The following is a 25084-nucleotide window of genomic DNA, read 5'->3' on the forward strand; positions in this document are numbered from 1 at the left end:
GAATTTTAGACTTGGTTTGTTGGATTAGAATTTAAAGTCTGTTTCAGCACCGAGGCTATATGAGATGTGGAATCCACAGTTTAAGGTAAATTCGAACCACCGTCAATGCGTTCAAATTGTTTACGGCTTTCCCACCAGGAATCACGCCGGGACTCTGTGCGCCTTAGCCACTAGACCAGTGGAGAGGGTGGGTGGTTTTGGAAATCATTCTAAACGTTGATCAAGATCCAATCACTCTCCTGAACGATTACTATTTCATAGCAGATCTGAGTATATTAGAAGCACCAATCGGAAACAGGGAACCTTGTTAATTATTCCATATACTCAGAGAGAAATTCACAACTCCAGAAGCGATCATTGTTGATCGGTGTCAACTCATTTGCAGACTCACGTTTGCACTCACTCACTCACGAATAGCTGCACTCTACCACTAAGACCTTTCACTCCTTAATATAACAAGCCCAAAGAACAATAATTACGTCCTAAGTTTAGTTTTGGAGGAATTTCTCCCTTAGCCCACATTCAGAGTGCCTTTTCCTTACTTCCCACATATGGATCAACCATACCCTAGATTGACAAACGGCAATCGTCATAATAATACTAAAATAAACTTGTATTGTCGCTGCTGATCGTCAGAATATTATAATAGTTTTAATTATTTACAGTATCACGGATGAAAGTAGACGATCTGGGTTAGTAGAGAGCTTGGGGAAAAGAAGGGGAGGACTACCGCTCGTGTATTCTTCTATGATGAATAATACGCACATTACTCACAATCCGGACTATGACTACGCACAAAGCTAGGGCCCACCATCCCTCGCCCTCATTTCTGAGAAGAGAATATTGTTATAATACTGAGACAAGGTTTACAAGGTATACTCGGAGATGTGATGCAAGGTATACTCGGAGTTATGAATTTAAAAAATACAATAACTATTTTTTACGGTTTAGTACAATTTATATTACAGAAAATAAATCATGGAATCGATTAACTATGATTTATTTATAAGACAAAAAGAAATTAAAAAATCACAAGATTTTCGTCATTTTTGGTAAACTTTAACTGCGATGCGTGAACGGAAGATGTTAACCGATTTCATTTTTTTTCTTAATTTTTCTAATCAGTACCAAAGGCAACTTTTCCGCTCTATAGCGACTTAAAAAAATAAAAAGTTCTTTTCGGCCCACCCTAATATATAAGCTAATTGAGTTATTGAAGCAGGAGCCTAGCTTCAATGGCCATGCTTTTAGCAGGTCATGCTGCAAGACACCAGAAATATAAGTGGAAACAAACATTCGATTACGTACTTTGAAATGTAGACTGAGTAGTAAACAGATTTAACTAACCCAATACTTAGATAATGTTGCTCATTGTGTAAATATGGAAGACAAATAGCATCTTGTATAGATGTTATGTACTTCTTGTAGTTACTGTGCTTTTTTTGTTGTATGAATAAAAACAAATCAAATTGTATCTATGATTGTATTTGCAAGCCTACCAACATAAAATTCGTAAGGCGAAACGGAAATATGCACATCAAGATTTCCCGTTCCGCCTTACATTAAGATGAAAAGTGATAACAGGTTCTACATGCAAATTTCATTGCTAGAGGTCATAAGGCAAAACGGGAAAAGGCGAACAGTGCAGGAATCGTGAGTCTAGAATCTCCGTATTTATCTACTCTACCTGTAGTTATTTTAAAACGGCACTTCTTCACTTTAGGGACGTTTTCTCATCTCCCTCATTTTTGTTTCTTTGCACAAGCATTGTATTTCATTGCATAACATTGCATATTCCACCTTAATGTGTCCGTTTGTAAAAGGTTATGTTACACTCATAAATACAACTTTTACACGTTATCAATTGCACGAGGCACTAAACAACAGAACAAAGGTGTACGCTAGGGTAACCAGCATACGCAATATATTCGCATCCCTTTTTAACGGAATTTTTCTATCTTTTGGGAATGTCGTTCTATGTCCAGAGAGAGCTACAAACCAGAACGCTAAATGCTCTTAAAGAACAAATCAAGATAAGTATAGTGCAATTTTTACATCTAACAGGGTATAATTTCCAGTGTAAAACTATTGATTTTTACAGTGTTTGAAGCAAGGACCAATTCTTCTACAAGAAGTTCAATCATTAAAAAAATTGATACTCAAGAAACAATCCTGGGTCCTGTTAAATGTTACAAGTTAATATAAACATTAACATTGGAATATTGTTAAACAAATATTTGGTTATCTTGGAAAGCTAGAAACTTCTCTACTGGCATAAATAACGAAATAGAAACGACTAGACTTACACCTAGGTGAATTGTAAAATTATGTCATTTTTCTGAATGTCCTGTTTTTCTTTTCTTTTTTTCTATTTCTATCTGGTCACTTTACTGCAGGCTTTCTGAACCTATTTCATACGACGACACCCCTTTCAACACATCCTCTTGCTAGCGACCACCATAATTAATAGAATATATCAGGCTTTTGTTTCGGCACTTGAGTTTTAACGAAACTCAAGGTGAATGCATCTCAGGCACTACGCTCACATAGCCCGTCTTAACTTATTATATTATCATTATTACGAGGGCCCGTCAACAAAGAATGAGAGTTTTTTTCAATGCACACAGCGAAGAAACATTGCTCAACCAAGGTTGAATGATAAAATGTATCAGCCTTGATTGTTGGACAAAAATAGAAGTTCAGTCGCGCATAAGTCTGTGCTAAAGTACGAGCAAACTATACCTGTGCGCCAGTCATCTACAAACGAACTGGAATAGGTGCCTTCATCTCAACAACGCATGCCCTGACATGTGTAACGTTATTGTTTGACCCGCAGAAACATTGAAAGTTTCCACTATCCTCCATACTACCCAGACTTAGTTCCTTGTGACTTTTTTCTTTTCCTCTATCTGAAAAAGGAGCTAACAAGATAAGCTATCCAACTTCTCGGCGAGTATTGCATTGAAACTTGTACAAGTGAAAGAACATATTGAAAGATGGAAATATGCTTTCTCTTATGATTCGCAACGTCGTCGAACCGTAAGTAGAATGATCGTTCCCCCATAACCCCTGGAAGTTATGTACTCAGGTCATACATGCCACAATGTGATACACTGGAACCTGTTTTCTCACGAAGACAAATATTGCTAACTCAAGATGATATCTGTCGGTGGTGGTTGGGATGTCTAGTACATTATTGATGCGAACCGATGTCAAATGGAACACGATATGATACACCGATAGTAAGTTCCAAACGAACACCTTTATCCGGTGGAGAAAAGAGACACGCTGAAACCACAACGCAAAAATGGCTTTCTATGGTTATTATTATTATTATTATTATTATTAGTAGTAGTAGTAGTAGTAGTAGTATGATTAGTATTATTAATATGAGTAGTATGATGAGTAAAAATAATAATAATAAGACAACAAATAGGTTATATTGTTAGGGTTATTAAGTAACGAAGGACTTCGGCCCGTCTTGAGTGTCCTCTAGCACTGATACAAAGGTTGTAAAATCCACAAACAACCATACGCCAACCGGATTCGAAGTCGGGACCCTTGAGTCACTGGCTTGACGCCTCAACCAACACGAACATGATGTCGGCAATAATGACGAAGAAGACGACAAAGAAATAATAATAATAATAATAATAATAATAATAATAATAATAATAATAATAATAATAATAATAATAATAATAATAATAATAATAATAATAATAATCCTATCCCAGTGGTTCTTAACCTAATTCCGATCACGACAACCATATTATCACATCCTCTTGCCAGCGACCCCCTTATAATTTCTGGCTTGTAGTAATTTGCCGGATATTTAATATACCTATTGCGGAGATATCACTATACATTCATCTATTTCTACAGTATAATAGTAGAATCCATTTCTTGTATATAGTGGATACAGTAACTTCCGTAAAAGCGAATGGATTAAAACCAAATTTGGTCTGTTCATTCGTATTACATATATCGAATCCGATCCGCCATACTGTTTCAAAATGGAGACCGTTTGTAAATTTTAAAGCTTCATAACTCCCTCAATTTTGGGTCATATGATAAAATAAATAAATAAATAAAATAAAGTGCATTTGCATTCTTCTGGTATTTCAATAGGCAGTTCTCATTAGTTTCATATCGTACCTCTTTCATTTAAATTGATTTTTAGCCAACTCTACACCTGTTGAAAATGTTTAGTAGACCAATTTTTTGTTGTTCTTGACAGCATGTATACAGATAAAAATTGTCTATCAGAACAAAATTCAAAATAATAATTTAAAAAATATTTTCCGGTATTAGATTCTAATTATATTTATCTCTTTCGCTTATCTTCGCGACCCCCAGGTTGAGAAACCTTATCCTATACTATTTCTTCTTCTTGCAGACCTCGTGTTCGTGTGGATTGGGGCGTCAAACTAGCGAATCAAGGGTCTCGACTTCAAATCCCGGCTGGGGTATTGTTGTCTGTGGATTCTAAAACCTTTATAGCCGTGCTACAGGACACCCAAGACGGGCAGAAGTCTTTCGTTACTGAACGGGCCCAACAATACATTTGTCTTATTATTATTATTATTATTATTATTATTATTATTATTATTATTATTATTATTACTCATCATACTGCTCATATTAATAATATTAATCATACTACTACTACTACTACTACTACTACTACTACTACTAATAATAATAATAATAATAATAATAATAATAATAATAATAATAATAATAATAATAATAATAATAATAATAATAATAATAACCATAGAAAGCAATTTTTGCGTTGTGGTTTCAACGTGTCCCTTTTCTCCACCGGGTAAACGTGTTCATTTGGAACCAGTGTTGCCAAAAAGATGACACAAAAAGTCGCTAAATAGGAGATGTAATGATTCCAATTTCTGGTAAAAAGTCGCTAAAAACTATTCAAATTATAGTCTTATCGACGCTACAGAAACGTAACTGAATGAATTATATGTAACTAACAGTGATAAGTCATTTGCATTAAAGTACTTTAACAACAATTTTGTTTTCAGCAATATATATAACTTTATCATCAATTTCACTTCAATGAAATCAAAACTGAATTTACAAACACGCACAAAAGTATAAGTCTACAAGATTTAAAAACCTTATATCCACTTCCCTTTTACTTGCACTTCTACACACATTTAGCTTACTATCGGTAATGTATTGTTTGTTCTAAACGGAAGCTTTCAAATTAAGGAGCATGCATTGAATATTGGAACTGGTCTCTATTATAGGGCAAAGGGTGATAGGAATCAAAGTGGGATTCTGGAGATTTGGCTACATGCTAGTACTTGTCCAGCTTTTGACGCTTGTGCTGATTCAAGTAATCGAAAGAAAAACAAACAAACATAGGCCATATATATCTAAACTTCTTCGAGCTAAGAAGAATAAGTTATTCGCAACATAAAAGTCACTAGATTTTTTCAGTATGTCGCCAAATCACTACTTAAAATTCACCGAAAAAGTCGCTAATCGGAAAAGTTATTTTTTGTCGCTATTTCTGGAAGTGAAATCCCCTAGATTTAGCTACTTTTCCTCTAAATTGACAACACTGTTTGGAACTTACTATCGGTGTATCGTATCGTGTTCCACTTGACATCGGTTCGCATCAATGACGTACTAGAGATCCCAATCACCTCTTGAGTTAGCAATATTTGTCTTCGTGAAAAAACAGGTTCCAGTGTATCACATTGTGTCATGTATGACCTGAGTACATAACTTTCAGGGGCTATGGTGGAACGATCATTCTACTTCCGGTTCGACGGCGTTGCGAATCTTAAGAATAAGCATATTTCCATCTTTCAATATGTCCTTCCACTTGTGTAAGTTTCAATGCGATACTCGTCGAGGAGTTGAATAGCTTTCCTTGTAAGAGGGAGCTGTTTGGTTTTTCGAAGGCCGTTGTAAAGAATGCTGAGACTGTTTCGCAGAATGTGTCAAATGATAGTTTTCAGCACTTGTTCCAGGACTAGCAAGCGCGTTGGGCAAAGTACATTCAGCTCAACGAAGACTGCTTTGAAAAAGGCCAAACCAATGTGGACCCAGCTCAGTATATTCCATGAGTAATAATAATAATAATAATAATAATAATAATAATAATAATAATAATAATAATAATAATAATAATAATAATAATAATAATAATAATAATAATAATAATAATAACCTCAGTCTTTTTTGATTAGCTCTCGCATATGAAAATGAAAGTAACTTGCAAAATGCATCAGGTGAGTATATAACATTTATTATTTCTAACAACATGGTAATAGCAGCATATTTATACATCCTAGTAGCTAATATACTTCACTTCTTCTTCAGTAACTTCAAGTAATACATCAAGACAACCATCCAGAGTACAGATACAATAACTAAATGAAAAAAAGAAATGTATGTATTACATTATCTCAGCTTTTAAAAATATTTTAGGACTATCATAAACAAACAATGAGGTAAGCAGATTTCTTTTGAGATAGAGTGATCTCGGAGCAACGATAAGTTTTACAGGGAGTCAGTAGTGTACTAATTCACTTGTATATGATATCGCAGAAAGTGATCAGAATTTTAGAAATTCTACTTGGGTTAAGAGCCTAACTTACTAAAGATAATACAAAATTTACCATTTTTCTTTTGCTTGTTTATCCATAAGTGAAAGGAGATAATGAAATGCAACTTACCACAATCATAGATAATGTTATTCTACAACAGAAAATATGAACCTGAAGAATTTTCAGTGTTGACAGAATAATGTTTCCACCAAAATCTAAGTTAAGGCAGCGACTAGAGGAACGAACTCAACTGCATTTCATTACGTATCATATTGTTTTGGTATCCTGTGAACTACTTTTTAAATAACATTGTTATTTAATTTTAATAATTGTATGTTAAAACTATTTTGTTTATTACAAACTAAATACAACTATTATGTAAAAAGTAGTTCACAGGATACCAAAACAACATGATAAGTAATCGAATGCAGTTGAGCTCGTTCCTCTAGTCGCTGCCTTAACTTAGATTTTGGGGGAATGGTTATTCTGGCAACACTGGTATTTCAGGTTCATATTTTCTTTATAGAATAACATTATCTATGATTGTGGTAAGTTGCATTTCATTATCTCCTTTCACTTATGGATAAACAAGCAAAAGAAAAACGGTAAATTTTGTATTATTTTTAGAAGTCAGGCTCTTAATGCGGGGTGCAAATATTGATTGATGCACTACACAATTCAAACGATTTTTTTTCAGCTCATTAGTTGTTTTATCAAAAGTTAGCAAGAACACTTACCAGTGTACATTTGAAATTGAGTGACGTAGAGTATTATTTTCATTCAGTACTAATTAATTTAAATTTTGAATTAATCATATTACAGATGTCTCTGTTATCACGTAATTAACCAGAATTTCAACAGCTTTTTTCTACATTTTCACATACTTTGTTCGTTTGGACTCAGCATAACTTTTTTGACATACTAAAATGTTTACCAGAAATCTTATTTTGGAAAGTGATTCATTCAAATAGTTCACGAAAGTTAGGCTTTTGCTAAATCTAGACTTATAGGATGTAAGTATTCATTTTAATCAGAAATTTCTCATGGATGAGATTATTTGGACACAAAATGGCGGACCCACCATCAATCATTGCTCTATAATAGGATTATCAGATGTTTCAGAGAGAAAGAGAAAAAATGAAGACTTTAGTGATATCCAAAATTTACATACATAAATAGTAGAATGATTTTAATAGACTTGGGCATTTTTTATTTTTTAAAAAGCATAATACAAGAAAGTGGAAATCTCTTTAATTGTATTTTAATGAAGACTATATATCTTAGACCTACATTCTTTTCTTGTAAGTTCAAAAACCTCCTTGTAGGACATATCGAAATTCACAATCACTTGAAGTTCTGTTTTTCTTTTAACAGCAGCTTATTTTCCTGATATCAGTTCATTTCAGTGGCGTATTTACGATTTTGTTTCGGGGAGGGGTATTTGCTAACTTTAATCCTGGAAATGTGAAAATTCTGCAAGATATTTAATTTGCTTCACTATTGGAAATATCCTCTCGTCTATGGGTTACTCGCAGCGGGGGGAGGGGTTGAAGGGTAAATTGTCCCCCGTGAATTTTCGAAGAGGTGTCAATAATTCAAAATACGTGTCAAAATATATTAGGTTTGCTGACTGATACACTATAGTGTTTAATATACACTATAGTATTTATAATAATTACTATAATTTAATTATTGCACTTAATGAAATTATGTAATGTTCGACCTTTCGTTTTTGTTTTGTTTTATATGACGTATTAGCTGGAATTAGGAAAAATTCAGGAAAGCGAAGAAAATTTCACAACCTAATAAGGTAAGTATTTTATTTAATGCGCCATTACAGAGTGGCTTTAAGAATCTATCTACTTAAATATATGTTATATTGTATTGTTACAGATTAATTAAGTTTTATTAATATTATCTATAACAACATTTGAAATCTGTGCAAAATAAAACAAATTTACGCATTATCAAACTACCATTGAAATTCATAGCAAACATTAGACACAAATAACAGAGGAATGCAATGACATCCCATATTATGTCACTAGGTGCTGAACTGTTGTAGTGATGAAGAATGAATATCTCGCCCAATTAGTCGCCGCCAGTGAGGACGGTAGATTGCAGAAAGGGGTTCCCCCTGATGACATAGTCTGCTCCTCAACTAACCTCCAGACCCTCCATTGTAATGTAGGTCAAATAATATAAAACTTATTTTTTTCATACAAAAAACTCCTCTGAACAAATTGTTATATATATATATATATATATATATAAAAGCTTGTGTGTGCACTGGTCGCCGCGACACCGGCAGACGCAGATGCCACATTCTTCGTGCTGTATACAGGACCAGTCTTTCGTCAAAGAAGATTACACCCCCCCCCCCCCTTCTTCGTTCGATGCGTCGTGGACACTCTCAGCACTATTACAACCCTAGACATATAGCGTGCAGTCAAAGATTGTTGCAGTATAGAGACACTGAAAGTATGTGGTGACAGCGAGATTATAAGGCGACTATCTCCCGCATTAAAACCTGTGACTAACAAATCGGGAGATACTCGCCTCAACCCTCATATAAAGTTGAATTTTAGAGAAATTGTTATAATACAGAAGTAATTCTGACTATTTTGGAAGTTACAGGGTAGGATCTGATGCTGGGCTTTTTCTCCTGTGCCGATAAACTTTTGACACAATGATTTAGTTAGCTTTCGCATGAAAAATCCACTTCCGAAACTGAATGGCACCACTTTTCAACATTGTATGTATAGTGTTTGACATTTTTACATTCAGCTCTATACGGGCATGATTGTTTCAATTTAACTCCACAGACAGAAAAACTTACTCCAGATGCCGGTTATGATGAATATTAACTCGATGGCGTTCCATTCTTCTGAGGACGCTATGATGTAAATCATATAGACGCAAGCCACCAACAGGGTTACCACTGCAAAGCCTACCTCAATCAACCATAGAAGTACCAAATAAGGATTTTGCTATTCGAACAAAAGAAAAGCTAAGTGAGAAACAGTGATTATGTTAAACAATATATGATAATTTATTTATTAGATTGTGTACATATATTTAACTGAACTGTTACATCTTATCTTAAAAGAGTTGATATACGTTAGTGCTCGGAAGTATCTTACCCGATACATTCGATTTTACCGGCTTGAATACGAACTCAGGATCGTTTGATCGTTTGGTTCGTATTCCCGTTTGGATCGTTCTGCCTGTATGAACCGTTTGGCTTGTATTTCCATTTGGACCGTTCTGCCTGCCTGACTCGTAGGGCTCGTTTGGACCGTTTGACTCGTTTAGCCCATTAAAATCGATATACCCTTTGAATCCATTAGAACCGAGATCTGTCAAAACTTACTGTTAGACGTAACATTGAAAATCAAAAGAACTTTTCTTTCTCCTCCGGAAGTACGTTATTTTTTAACGAATACTGTTCCAGAGTACAAAAGCACCTTAATGAGTAGCAGACCTGCGGCATTATATGCGTATCATTCTGAATTGGTTTCAGGTAGAGCCTAAAACCTCGAATAAATATCCTGATTAGGCTTGCATACAAATCCAAATTTTAGGCTTTTCTCGAAAGGTGTCCTAAAAGTGATGTTTCTTCCTGGAAAATGCACTTGTTTCTGTCTGCAGACCTCTATCCAGGCCCGTATCCAGAGGGGTCTAGGAGGGAGGGCCCCCTAAAATTTTCACAGTAGATTTACAAATGAACAATAACATGATGATGAACTATAATATGGTTAGATCGGCTCTCCTCTAACTTCGGCCGAGCACCCCTACATTTTTGGACTGGCTACCGACCTGCCTCTATCCCGTCACGAAATTGTGGCTTATCTCGCCTCGTGGGTAACTTTATTTTTGTTTTGTTTTGAATCCTTTAACGAGAAGGTTCTGCCTCACCTAGCCTAGATGGTGGAAAGAAGCGTTAAACCTAAAGTAATAATTTTAAGTTTCGGGACCAGGGATGAACTGGCTCGCCGGACAATCGGACAGTGTGACTTTCCTTTATATGGCTACCCCACAAAATCTATACTTAATAATTAGAATGAAATGAATACATTTTTCTGAAATATTTACATTATTTTTCTGCTATGTAATTCGTGTATATCGTGAACCTTTGATGGTAATAACATTTCAAGGCGGGTTAAGGTTTCAGAATAGGAATGGGCACGAGTCGAGTTTCGAATCTAATCAAGGGTAATTTTCTCGAGGCTAGTCATTGTTTTGAGGTCGAGTTTCGAGTCGAGTCGAGTTTTATAAATGGCTCGCTCGTTCAGCTCGTTTTAACTCGTTTTGAAATCATGACCTGATTAGACTAGAAAGCGAAAGCCATGAGAAATGTAAACAGTAATATAGAATACTTTATGTGTCGTGTTCTTCACGACAGGAGATACTACTCCCATCTCGTCTCGTCTCGATAACGAGATAATGTGTTTTTACAAAGAGAGAGCCTCAAACGTCGCGACCTACAGTAAATACCTAAGTACTTATGTTGGTGCTCACGACGGGTCATGAGCACCAACATAAGTACTTAGGTATTTACTGCAGGTTCTTAACATCAAGGTCGAGACCTGCAAGGTAAGCTGTTAAGCTCAAGGAGAAGCCCAACCCGGGTAGTGATGTCAACCGATTCAACTGAGCGAACAGCTCGAGCCGGCTCGGTTGGGATGAACCACAGACTCGAGCCAGCTCAGTTGAAAGGAGTTAATCGGTTCGGTTCGACTCGGCTCAACTGAGCCCATGGCTCGAACCGACTCGGTTGGGGTGAGCCATCAACTCGATTCGGTTCGGATCAGGTGAGCCATCGGCTCGAGCCGATTTGGTTGGGTCAGCTGTTATCTCGGCTCACTTCTCGGTTCGGCTCGATAGTGAATGAGCTGTGAGCCGAGTCGCTTGAGCTCACCCCAACAACCCTAAACCCGGGAAGAGCAGTTTTGAACCTGTTTGGCCGGGTCCATATAAGTTTTAACAACTTATGGCTCGAGTTACTCCTCCTCTGGAACTCAAACCAAGAACCTCTTGAACGATATCCTTGCCTCCTGGAAACTTGTCCATGGCCGAGATCGGTAGTCAACTAGTTTTTAGCATTCAGATACAAACTGCCTATCTTTCATGTTTATACACAAATAATAATAATAATAATAATTGTAGTAGTATCATTGATAATAATTATATTGTTTATGTAGGATACTTGAAGCTACACACATGATTTGGCAGGTTTTGGCTCGACTCAACTCGAAACTAGACCCGAATTCGAGTCGAGCTGGGGGAAATTTTTCGAACCGAGTTGTCGAGTCGAGCTGAAAGATGCCTGTTTCGAGTCAAGTCGAGTTTCAACGAAAAGTCGCTCGAACTCGCTCGTGCCCATTCCTATTTAAGAAATATTTTAACATACAAGAGATTACTATACAGAGGTACTATATATTATTTATTTGTTTTCGGAAGGCTATATTTTCAAACTATTAAACGTACAAACATTAGAGAAATATGAAAATAACCGCAAACTTACTAACAAGGAGAAGGCAGACTTTGGTAAGTGAACTTCGGGGCCATTTTTTGCGAGGAAGTATTGCACATATATTACAAACTGGGAGAGTGCAATGCCCAAAAATAACCGAGAAAAACCTGAAAGTTTTATGCTCGCTGCATATATCGTAAGACGCATAAACTTACCAAGTGACGGTGTGGCAGAGTGAGAAGAACCTGAGACTCAAGTGCAAAGGGCCCAGGGTTCGATTCCCGTTCGAGTCAAACTTCTATTTCCGTTTTTTGCTTAAACCAATAAAGTAGCCATTTGTAACTATAAGGAAAATATTAATACACCGTATGTTTATAATGTATTAAAACAAGAGTAATTTTCAAATCACTTGTAAAATCTTTCAATGTTCCATTTTAACTACCAAGAAAATATAATCTATTCCGTATATATACTGATATCACGAGTTATATTATGGTTACGACAGTCATTGTGTAATAAATGTTCTTGACGCTTCGTGTCTACATCTGTTGACAGTGTGCGAATTACAAAGGAGTTGAGGGGGAAATCCCCTTTACTAATACTGGATGTTGCTATAACCAAAGGAGATTTTCCCCTCATTCCACTTGTAATTCGCACACTGTCAACGGATGTAGACACGAAGCTTCAAAAAACATTTTTACACAACGACTGCGGTAACAATAATATTTACGGAAGAGATTAAATTTTGTTCCTAGTTAACATGGAACATTGAAAGATCTTACAAGTGATTGAAAATTTCTATTGTTTTAATACATTATGAATATATGGTGAATTAATATTTTACTTATAGTTACAAATGACTACTTTATTTTTTGAAGCAAAAAACGAAACTAAAAGTTTTGACTCGAACAGGAATCGAACCCGGGACCCTTTGCAGTTGAGTTTCAGGTTCTTCTCACTCTGCCACGCCGTCACTTAGCAAGCTTGCACGTCTTACGATAAATGCGGCGAGCAGAAAACTTTAAGACGATTTTTCTCGGCAATTTTTGGCCATTGCACCCTCCCAGTTTGTAATATTAACTCTTTAAATGTGCACTACCACCTCGCAAAAAATGGCCCCGAAGTTCACTTACCAAAGTCTGCCTTCTCCTTGTAAGTTTTCTGCACCCTCTACAGGTACAGGAAATGTTCTATAGGTGCCTCTTTGGTCACACGACATACATACGTCCACACGATACTTGACCTCGCTCCACAGCATCGTCCTGTCAAAGGTCAGCACTGCAGGATTGACGCGTTCCCTGAGCTCGACTAATGATTATAGTAGTGGGGGTATATGGGGATGCACAAATATCTCGCTTATTTGTACGTGTACTACTTGTGAAAATATAGCTTTTTGAAAACGAATGAATCATTTATAGTAACCCTGTATTATCAATACTTAATACGTACCACAACAGAGCCCCATAAAAGTAACAATGAAAGCGAAATATTATAGACAGAATCCACTATTCCAGATTCTACTTCCGGATTCATTACTGAAAATATAAAAATGAGACCTGTATTAGAGTTATGGTATTCTAACCTGGATAGTTACGTGGAAACAAGTCAAAGAATACGAATTGTTTAATGGTTATGAAATGCTTTGAGAAGAAGGAGGTGAATGACATTATTTTCGTCAAGCATGGATTTGGATGAATTGATGAGAAATTATAGAATATATCTTATACAAGAGGGCTCTCAATTCAGCCTTTCTGCTCTCATTTTTCCCAGGATACTTTGCGGTCGGTGATGTCACGTGGAGGTATCGCCAAGGATGTTATAAAATAAAGTATCTGTCCATATCACAAAATCGTGAAGCCATACGTATCCTATGATTGGTGATTTTCTTACCTGTGAAAGGTTATTTCGGGTAAGTTCTTCCTACTCCTATTTGTACACCCATGCGTGCAGCACGTAACCATTGTACAATATAAATCTGAAGCAAAGATTTGAATAAAAATAAACGACAGACACACTACATATCTATATATGGAGATCGCAATGTTTTGAGCCAACATATTTGGCTGTCATTCAGTGACCTAATTGGATAAAGATACATATGAGCAGATCCTCTATTTTTATAACATATCCTTGGGTATCGCGAGGTATCGTTCAAGAGAACAAGTGAAATACTATATACACAATTACACTAGTTGGTATACTGTTTCAAGATGGCCAAAATTTCCTCCACATGACGTCACGGACAGGGAGTCAGTCAGAACGCTAAACACAAACTGAGGCTACCTATTTGATTTCTCGGATTCGTGCAACGATTAAAAAGAATGTGCAATGATACTGCTATGCAATGATAGGAACAAGTAACGCTGAACTTTGTAGAGTTCTATTTATTTATACAACATACGCATTCACTAATAGTAAATGTAGTAATTAATAATATAAGTGAAGTAAGTGACCACTTTTAGATGCTTACAATGTTAGAACGGCAGGCAGCCATGATAATTCTCCAGTGTAGGTAAATCTATAAAGCATACATAAAGACGAGGGTACGGATGTCCAGTGCTTAGGATACATGATTGTCCCATAGAAGCAGACAAGTTCGCATCCGTTATGGTGCCGATAATATACTATGGACGTCACTGTACGGTATGTCATGGGCATCGCTTCCGTTATGGTGCCGATAATATACTATGGACGTCACTGTACGGTATGTCATGGGCATCGCATCCGTTATGGTGTCGATAATATACTATGGACGTCACTGTACTGTATGTCATGGGCATCGCATCCGTTATGGTGCCGATAATATACTATGCACGTCACTGTACAGTATGTTATGGGCATCGCATCCGTTATGGTGCCGATCATATACTATGGACGTTACTGTGCGGTGTCACGGGCATGTTCATCATTCTTTGGTCCGGTCACATCGAGAAAAGTGTTAGAGTTAAGGCTTATATTGGATTCCCTAGCTGTATGTCTCTCGACTCGGAAGGGAAAGAGTTTACTATATTCGACAATTTTCTTTCTTTTAGACCGTTATCTAATAAACAGATCCGTAGTATAACATTTTCGTTTCGAAAAGAAGTCCAGAGTGGATAGTTCACTAGGGGATGTCTTTTTCTCTGGAACTGATCTAATGATTTTGTTCATATTTCACAAGTAAATATTTCTTTAATAGCCCTACAATATGGTCATTCAGCTCTGTTGGAAAAGTATAAAAAAGAAGTTTATTGGTGACGTAAGTTATTTTCTTCGAGAAAGATGATGATCGCCATTGGAATGAAAAGAATCTGACGTCATGCCTATGAGATGGTCGTGCGCATTGTGCGAAACCATTTAAACAATCTTAGTCTATGCAGTGAAGATTTCTTAAAACACACTTAAGTAATGATCTTACAATGAAATTTGGTTGTTAACAACGTTGCTCTTATATATAAACGTTGCTTATTTTCTTTATTTTTTTTAAACTAGGAAACAATTAACTAGTCCATACCTTCTCTCATGTAGCTCTGAGTGACGGGTGGAAGCTGGTCCAAATATGTCTGAAAATCTTGACGTTGTGATTCGTTCGACAGAGAGAGTGATTGGAAAATACCATACAACTGAAAGATTTTGCAAGAAGAATATTTTTAAAAAACTAGTAGTAGTAATTTTTCATGTACTAGCCTGGTAGGAAAATTACATATTTGAAAAGAAACTATTTGATGTAAACATGAACACTGCGGCCATGCAAATCTCTTCACTGTCTCAATCGAATACGTAGGTATTCCATCGTATTTCTTCTAATAAGTGACAAAAGGACGCAGTGGCGGCTCTGAAGGGGTACTTACTTTGTTAAAATTTACCATTTTATCTCTAGAAAGGAAGAGAATTCGTATACGCTTTATTACAAGCTATAGTACATATTTTAAGTTTTCTTCCCTTGGTTGAAACAATAAAATACTATCGTTTTACTTACTTGACTTCCTTCAATATCCACCTCTGTTAACAACATAAATGTAAACTACGCTTTGCAAATTGGTGTTCAAAAACTCGCTTAAATCCATAAGAGTAATATTATTGTTTGCAGTCATGCGATGTGCAGTGCTCTTGGGTTAAATAATGTTTCTGTTTAGATTTTTCTGTTTCCTTCCGCTTTTTGTCAGATTTTTCATCATATCAATTACTTCATTATTACTTTTTGAACTTGTGAAAATGTTGTTCGCCCCACAAGACATAAAAATTACACATTTTATTGAATTTATTTCATGCAACATTTAGTAAGAACTTAGAATAACAAGAATTTTAGAAATGATCAAAAAAAATGTACCAAAAGATTGCGATATTTACCAGTAATTAGTTTGTGGATCAGGGGCCACGCGATTTTTGAACTGCCCCTAAATCGAGTTTTCGTTTTTTTTTTTTTTTTAACGGAATAAACATATCGTACTAAATAAAGTGATAGTCTGGGTTTGGTTACACTATTCTCCAGATATAGTTCTCCAGATCCAGTAGTTCTCCAGATATAAGGCCTAAAAGAAAAATTTTGATTGAAATATATTGGACCTTTAGATGCATTTTTGGATCAGGGGCCACAAAATTTTTGAATGGCCCCTAAATCGAGTTTTCGATTTATTTTATTTTATTTTATTTTATTTTATTTTATTTTATTTTTTTTTTTTTGACGGAATAAGTATATCGTTCAATGTTAACTGATAGTTTGGGTTTGCTATACTATATGTAGTTCTCCAGATATAAATCGTACAAGAACATTTTTGATTGAAACATATTGGATCTTTTGATCCAAAAATGTATCTACAGATAAAAAAAAATATATTTGTGTAATTTATGTTTGAACATAAATTTTATTTTTGTAAATTAGTTATTATATTATCATATGTACTTTTGGTTTGATTTCTTGTGGGAAATCACATCTATTGGATTGTTGTACGCAGTGTTGAATTCAGGCATGTTCGAGCGGGGCTGAGCCCCCTCTAGAATATATATGCGCCCTCTCCTAGAAAATCCCGTGGCTCAGCGGTTAGCGTACGCGCCTTTGGCGTGGGAGAGCCGGGTTCGATTCCCGGTGGGAGCTCATGTGGTTCGGATTCCACGTTAATCAGTAGGTCCACGTCTCATATAGCCTCGCTGCTGAAAGGGACGCTAAACTAAAAAAATCAATCAATCAATCTCCTAGAAAATCTATATAGATGCATTGAAATATTTTCTTTTGTCTGTTTATTTTTTCGAAAATAAAAAAAAAGAGTTTTAAAAGAAAAGATTTTTGTTTTTTTAAAAAAAAGAAAATTAGTTTCATCTTTTGCCTAACGTAATTGTTCTAATTAACAAACCGCGTTCTCGTATAAAGTCAAAGTTAAATAACAACTTGAAAATTAGATAGAGACGCACGAAAACGTTTTGCAATGTTGATTAGGGGAAAATGGCAATATGTTGTGTGGAGTGCAGGGGAAGAAAAGAGAAATCTTCGTATTGACCTCATATGTAAATCTCTCTCTTACTACCCCTTTACTTACAGGAATGTTGTATCATCCAAATTTAAAGAAAATCAAAAGATATACTAAATAAAATAATAGAAATTACTAAAATTTAGATAAAAGTAGGTAGAGCTAAGATAAGAAAAATCTTTTATATAATTTCTATAATGTCATTCCTGTGAGTTCCTTATTCTTTTAGGACGGTTTCCGTAGCTTCCTAACTTGGTTTTAGTTGCACTTCTATCTCTCTCTCTCTCTCTCTCTCTCTCTCTCTATATATATATATATATATATATATATATATATATATATATATATATATATATATATATATATATATATATATACATATATTAGTGGTTTGTTGCTGCATATATAAGATGTGTGTATTCGTTTCCAGTATTGTCAGATTGGATCTCAAAATGCATATAGTCTAGAAAACTGAAACAGTTCATTTAACTTATTTTGAACACCAATGGTGCAACTTATCGCACTTAATTAAGTTCACTTTGAATATAAATATATGCACCTATCTTCCATTGCAACTAACTTTGTTGAATCTAATGTGTTCATAATGAAAATAACTATTTTCACACGAGCAGCAACTTCACAGACCAGATCTAACCGCCAACTGCCTTGTTCTTCCCCAGATTTTCGGTTTTGTAAAAGGGGTTTGATGCACAAGAGTCGTGCTTCGCCTCAAAGCTACTGGCTATTCAATAGAGATAACCTTTTCTACTGTCTATCTACCTGATCACCTACTTCTGTAAATGACATACTTTGTGCTTGTTTTAAATCTCTAAGTTCTTCGTTCATCTTTCTGCTTTTCAGCCTAGTCAAGACCATCAATCCTTATTAATCTAATGAATTCACTAATAAAAAAAGGAAAGAATCTCTATTTTATCTAACTTGTTATCTCTATAAAATTATCTCCCCCCTTCAACTTTACAACTTCTCAAGTATTATAACTAAACACATTTCTACATACATTTTACTTTTATATCAATTATGTTTTGGAAAGCATTTGGGACAAAATAAATTCATTACACGAAAATTTGACTAATCTTTAAGTAATCACACACTCGGTTATACGCTAGGATGTGAATAACAGTGCGTAACCTGCACACTTCTTGCCAAGCACGTAGGATGTTAAAACATTTATGTAAAGATATGATCAACGTGGTTAAGCACTCACACAAGGACGGCAAAATTATGTGATTGTACTGCGCCTTTGCCTGTAATCCTAGCATATAATATGGCTACTACGCTGGTTGCCAAATTTATGTGGAGTGCAGGGGAAGGAAAGAGAAATCTCCGTATTGACCTTATATGTAAATCTCTCTCTTACTACCCCTTTACTTACAGGAATGTTGTATCATCCAAATTTAAAGAAAATCAAAAGATATGCCAAATAAAATAATAGAAATTACTAAAATTTAGATAAAAGTCGGTAGAGCTAACAAGGGAACCTTCCGAAAATGATAGTTGCAGTGAAAGATGTGACCTATACCAATTGAAAGACCTGTAACGGAGATGCTCATTCCCAAAGAATTAGCTGCCCATAGCAATAGGTTCAAGAAATATAAGGGGTGGAAGTTCGGGAAACAGCAAGGTTGGACAAGGGGGGGAAATACAAATTCCGCAAAAAAAGGGGGCACGGCAAAATACAATGCTGACAAGTGATGTATAGAAAGAGACTTGCCACAATAGGGAACAAATGAAGGCCACCAGTGGGGTTAACAGTGTTGCCAGCTGCAATGAAAAGTACATGCTTTGCAAAGAGCACTATATGAAGTGAGTGCAATATTCAGTGTCAACCTGTCTTGTAGAACATAAGATATGTAGTGGTAACAAAAGAAAATAGAAAAACAGAAGTACGAAAAATACGGAAAAGACGAAGTTGGCCATAATGCGCCACATTTGATCACGAGCTGTGCATATTAGGATGAACAAAACAAGAAGCACCAACTATGCAATAATCCGACGTACCTAGAGTCGAAAAGAAAAACCAGTTCCAAAGTTGGCAGCACTGGCCATGAAAATCCAGACAATTCTAATATAGTTAGGCCACTCGCTTCACAAAAAGAAAATTCCGGCAACAGGCATTAGCTTTCGCATCATTTGTACATGCTCGTCAACATTGTACGTGCAATTGTTCGATGAGACAATGGTCCAAACAGAAGATACATTTGCAGTGAGCACAGCGGAATCCTGCCAATCCACCACATATGGTACAATGATCGCCTGTGAATGTCTCGAAACAGTACTCTAGAGGCGTTGGAACCTTTGGTGGTCTTTCTACCACATATCCACACCTGTAGAAAGCAAACATAATCAAAGGCTTGATCTGCTGTGTGCTGCTGTCTGCGGTACTATTACCGCCTATATGATATATCCAGAGTCCCACCTAACTCTGCGACTGAAATAGTTTCAAAGTGAAAAAAATGTGACACATCCAGTTGTGCAGGATCCCAGGGGCCAACTTCAAAATTTCAAATAGCACCATCTGTCGAATTATATTTCTTTCGATAAATCTTGGAATATGCAACAACGCATATCAGAAATATTTACTATATGGGATTTCAAAATGGCCGCCAAAAATATGTGCTCAGTGACAAGAACAACGTGCATTTTTGGCGGCCATTTTGAAACCAATGCTTCATATAGTAAATGCTTCTTATAGGCGGTGTTGCATCTATCCAGAGAAATGTCATCCGCCCCCTGTTCCCATTTGAAATGTTGCGGTTGACCCCTCGAGCATTATGATGGGGGCCCTGGGGGACTTGCTTCTTACAAAGTTTTCTTGACCCTCGACATGATTACATTCCTGTGCAATTGGGTTTGCAACATCTCTTTTCGCATCGCACCAATTTGAGATCACAATGTTCGATGCCATGTTAAGACACAACATATATGTGTGGCGGCCATTTTGAAAACCATGCTTCATAGAGCAAATGTTTCCTATAGGTGTTGTTGCACATTCCATGATCTATCGAAAGAGGTACCACTCGGTCCCTGTTGCCATTTGAAAGTTTGAAAATGGCTCCTGGGGCCCTATGGTGGGTATCCTGGGGGCACTTGCTTCTCACAGAGTTATCACCCCCTGACATTGGTACACTCCTGCACAACTGGATCCATCATATTTTTGTTCGTTTCGCAAATCTTTCAGGTCACAAAGTTTGGTGGGACACCCTGTATATTCCCACATACGACCCAACCATAACATAATGTTCACTACTTCTATTATCGGTTGTTGGCTCCACCCAACCATTTCATGTTCCCCGACTTGACATTGCCTCAATTACTCTAGCATTGATGCATTCCGAGTGATGCCTGTTGCCGGAATTTTCTTTTTGTGAAGCGAGTGGCCTAACTATATTAGAATTGTCTGGGTGTTCATGGTCAGTGTTGCCAACTTTGGAACTCGTTTTTCTTGTAGACTCTAGGTACGTCGGCTTCCTGCATAGGTGCTTCTTGTTTTGTTCATTCTAATATGCACAGCTCGTGATCAAATGTGGCGCATTATGGCCAACACCGTCTTTTCCGTATTTTTCGTGCTTCTGTTTCTTTCTATTTTGTTTTCTTAGATGGTACCATTGATTATACACGTCATATCTTATGTTCTACATGACAGGTTGACACTGAATATTACACTCACTTCATATAGTGCTCTTTGAAAAACATGTACTTTTCATTGCAGTTGGCAACACCGTTAACCCACTGGTGGCCTTCATTTGTTCCCTATTGTGGCAAGTCTCTTTCTATAAATCACTTGTCAGCATTGTATTTTGCCGTGCCCCCCCTTTTTTTTTTGCGGAATTTGCACTTTTCTCCCTTGTCCAACCTTGTTGTTTCCCGAACTTCCACTCCTTATATTTCTTGAACCTATTGCTATGGGCAGCTAACTTTTTGGGAATGCTCATCTCTTTTACAGCTCTTTCAATTGGCATAGGTCACATCTTTCACTGCAACTATCATTTTCGGAAGGTTCCCTTGTAAGATAAAAAAAAAATCTTTTATATAATTTCTATAATGTCATTCCTGTAAGTGTGAGCTCCTTATTTAAAGTCCTGTAGCCCCTTTCGGACTTTCTTTGATATGTGGACTTACGCAGTTGGTTATTGCAAACGACCTGACAACAACAAGTAGTGAGTTTTGTTGAGACAGATTCCTGTGCTATATTACAATTTAGAAGACAGCACCCCTTAAATTTTTGTTGCCCCCCTTGTACAAAAGTCTGAATTCAACACTGGTTGTACGTAGTATAGCATTCCTATGTTTCGTGACTGGAAGTCACCATCATTGCCAAAAGGAAAAGAAAATACAGTAGCTTTTCAAACACAAAACTCAAAAACCTGATTGGTGTGTTTGTAAAACAGCAAGGGAATTATTGACCACTAATTTGTTTTTGAGGAACAAGCTGTCACTGCAACTTTGTACTTGAGTATCTTGGGACGCCTATAAGAGAAGGATTCTTAAGAATCCGATCCTTGCAGTTGGTAGGGGAAAGGAGGGTAAGTTGACGAGGTGTTTAAGATAACGATTTGTCAATTTTAGAGTCCTGAAGTGATATGGCAACACAGCCTTCATGCAGTTCAGCCTTCATGATTTCTGTTTTTTCGAAACAATGTAGTATATTAATTACATCAATAGTTCAATGTAACTTAGAAGTAACTTGATGACAGATTTGTCTCTTTTGCAATAAAAAATGGCTTTTTCGCGTAAGATGACGAATTAAATATGCGGACAAGATGGCGAATTCGTCATCTCGCCCGAACTGCGTGAGCCTAACAAGGGAGCAATTTGGAAGAATAGTTTATGACTATGTTGAGACTATGAAGATTCCTCACCGATTCAACCAAGAAAAGAAGAAGGCCGGCAAGGACTTCATCAAGACCTTTATGGATAAATTTCATTACTCTCTGCGAAAAGCGGAACCTTCATCTGCAGGAAGGCTAGCTGCTTTCAACAAAACAAATGTTGAATCGTTCCTTAATGTCTATAAAGATGTTTTAAATTAGAATCACATTGAATCTCATCAGATTTTTAACATGGATGAAACGAGCTATTCAACTGTACCCACGAAAACCCCAAACCTATTAAGTTCAAAAGGAAATCGAAGAGTAATTAAAGTTTCTTCTGCTGAAAGAGGTGTGAATGTAAGTGTGGCTTGTTGTTTTAGTGCTGTTGGCAACTACGTCCCACCATTCTTTATTTTCCCCAAGGTCCGTATGCAGGAACACTTTTTGAACAATGCTCCTCCTGGCTCTGCTGGTATCTGCAATGAGTCCCATCCCATCCCATATTACCTTACAGGCAGTTAACGTGTGCAGAGAAAATCATATTAGCCTCTTAGGATTTCCTCCGCACATAAGCCACCGGATGAAGCCTTTGGATGTTGCCTTGTATGGTCTATTGAAAACTGCATATAGCCGTGCTTTGATGACTACTTGATGACTCATCCAGGTGAGAGAATCAGCATAAAGAATGTTGCTGCCATTCAATGTGGCATATAGTAGGGTGGCCACGATCAGTCACGCAGTAAAGGGTTTCATTGCTACAGGATTAGTGCCATTAAATTTTCAGATTTTCAGTAATTCTGATTCGAGCCATCATTGACAACCGAAAACCAATATGTTCCTGAAGTTACAGCGACCGCAGCAACTGAAATAAATGCCACGGAACATTCAACAACTATAATGTCTAAAGTAGTAAGGGGGTGACCTGATCTAACTTTGGACTTTGACCCCGACCTTTGTGACGTCATAGGTCAAAGGTCAATGACCTTGGCCCGGGGCCTATGACCTAGGGGTACCTATGACCACCCCTTCTAAATTTTGGCAGGGGTACCCTTGCCCACCCCCTAAATTTTGGCAGGGGTACATAGGACCACCCCCCTTAAATTTTGGAAATTGCCAAATCTAAAAATTGGGTGTGGTAGCCTAGGACCATAGTATGTACCTCTATCAGTATTGGGGGTCTATGTCGTTCCCTTTCATGGATAAAAAATTGCAAAAATTGAAATTTCGGAGGTTTTTGACCTAATTTATCGCCTTTGATGAGGTACTATTATCCTATATGGTTATATGGGCGTATACAGGAGTTTATTACCTTTCATAAGACATGGGTATATTAATGCACCCCTTGAAAAATTTGGGAGGGATACTTTGACCCACCCCTTTAATTTTGGAAATTGCCCAATTTAAACATTTGGTATAATAGTACAGAACCCTAGTATGTATCACTATAATTTTGGGTGGTCCACCTCGTTCCGTTTCATGGGTACAAAATTGCCAAATTTTAGTACAACCACGTGTTTGGTTTTTGGCCCATCTTATCCCCGTTGACGAGGTTCTATTACCTTATATGGTTATATCGGCGTATACAGGTGTCCATTCCCTATCATAAGACATGGGTATGAAATGAAATGAAATATTTGAGTTTTACGTCCCACGGTTATGCCGGTTAGGCTAAAGGAGACGGTGATAATGAGAGATGAGTGAAATGGTGGAATGAAGAAAGTGGGAGGAAACGGGAGAACCCCGAGAAAACCCACGAGCACGGTGTTTGTCCACCACAAAGTTCACTTGGCGGGGGCTGGGATCGAACCCGGGACCCCAAGCACCAGAGGTGAACGCTCTACCACTGAGCCACCGCGCCCCCCTAAGACATGGGTATATTCGTGCACACCTTTAAAAATTTGGGAGGGGTTCCTTGGCCCACCCCTTAAATTTTAGAAATTGCCAAATTTAAACATTTGGTATTATAGTATATGGCCCTAATATGATTATGATAAATTTGGATGGTTCACATCGTTACCTTCTCGGGATAACAAATTGCCCAAATATAAACGTAAGCAATACGTAGTACCACGTGGTTGGTTTTGACCTAAGTTATCCCCTTTGATGAGGTCCTATTACCTTATATGTTTATATGGGCGTATACAGGAGTCTATTACCTTTCATAAGACATGAGTATATTAATGCACCCTGGAGGGGCACTTTAGCCCACCATTTAAATTTTGGAAATTGTCAAATTTATACATTTGGTGTAATAGTATAGGACCCTAATATAGATCACTATAAGTTTCGATGGTCCAGCTCGTTCCCTTTTAGGCGTACGAAATTGCCAAAATATAAACGTAAGCAATACGTTGTACCACGTGTTTTGTTTTTGACCTAAGTTATCCCCTTTGATGAGGTCTTATGATTACAGGGGTCCATTTCCTATCATATTGATGCACCCTTTTTAAAATTTGGCAGAGGGGTCCCCCCTTCAATTTAAGCATAGTACAGGACCTCAATATGTATCATGAAAAATTTCGGTGGTCCTTTCATGCGTACAAAATAGTAGAACCACGTGTTCGGTTATTGACTCAATTTATCCTCTTTGATAAGGTTATAAGGTATGGACGGGTATCCCCTTTCAATTTGGTAGGACCCTTAGGGTGTCAAATGCTAGTACGGTCACGTGATCGATGATTTGTTTTGATGCGCGACGGGTCCCTGGTCAATGTTCTCTAGGAATTAGGTGGAAACTTTGAAAGG

The 25084-nt window shown here is 36.9% G+C and overlaps 1 protein-coding gene across 1 annotated transcript in view; it reads right to left on the minus strand.

The window, feature by feature from the left end:
* Nucleotides 1–6265: 6265 nt before the first annotated feature.
* LOC145664848 (uncharacterized) overlaps nt 6266–25084 on the minus strand; it is a 36135-nt gene continuing 17316 nt past the window's right edge. Inside the window, exons 3-6 of the mRNA XM_081731863.1 lie at nt 15557–15665; nt 13513–13598; nt 9427–9577; nt 6266–6410 (exon numbers count right to left, since the gene is read on the minus strand). Of these exons, the coding sequence (XP_081587989.1) occupies nt 6346–6410; nt 9427–9577; nt 13513–13598; nt 15557–15665 (411 nt within the window). The 3' untranslated portion in view covers nt 6266–6345. The remainder of the gene's footprint in view (nt 6411–9426; nt 9578–13512; nt 13599–15556; nt 15666–25084) is intronic.

The sequence above is a fragment of the Thermobia domestica genome, chromosome 11 (assembly GCF_964235325.1).
Source record: "Thermobia domestica chromosome 11, izTheDome1.hap1.1, whole genome shotgun sequence".
NCBI classification, from domain to species: Eukaryota; Metazoa; Arthropoda; class Insecta; order Zygentoma; family Lepismatidae; genus Thermobia; species Thermobia domestica.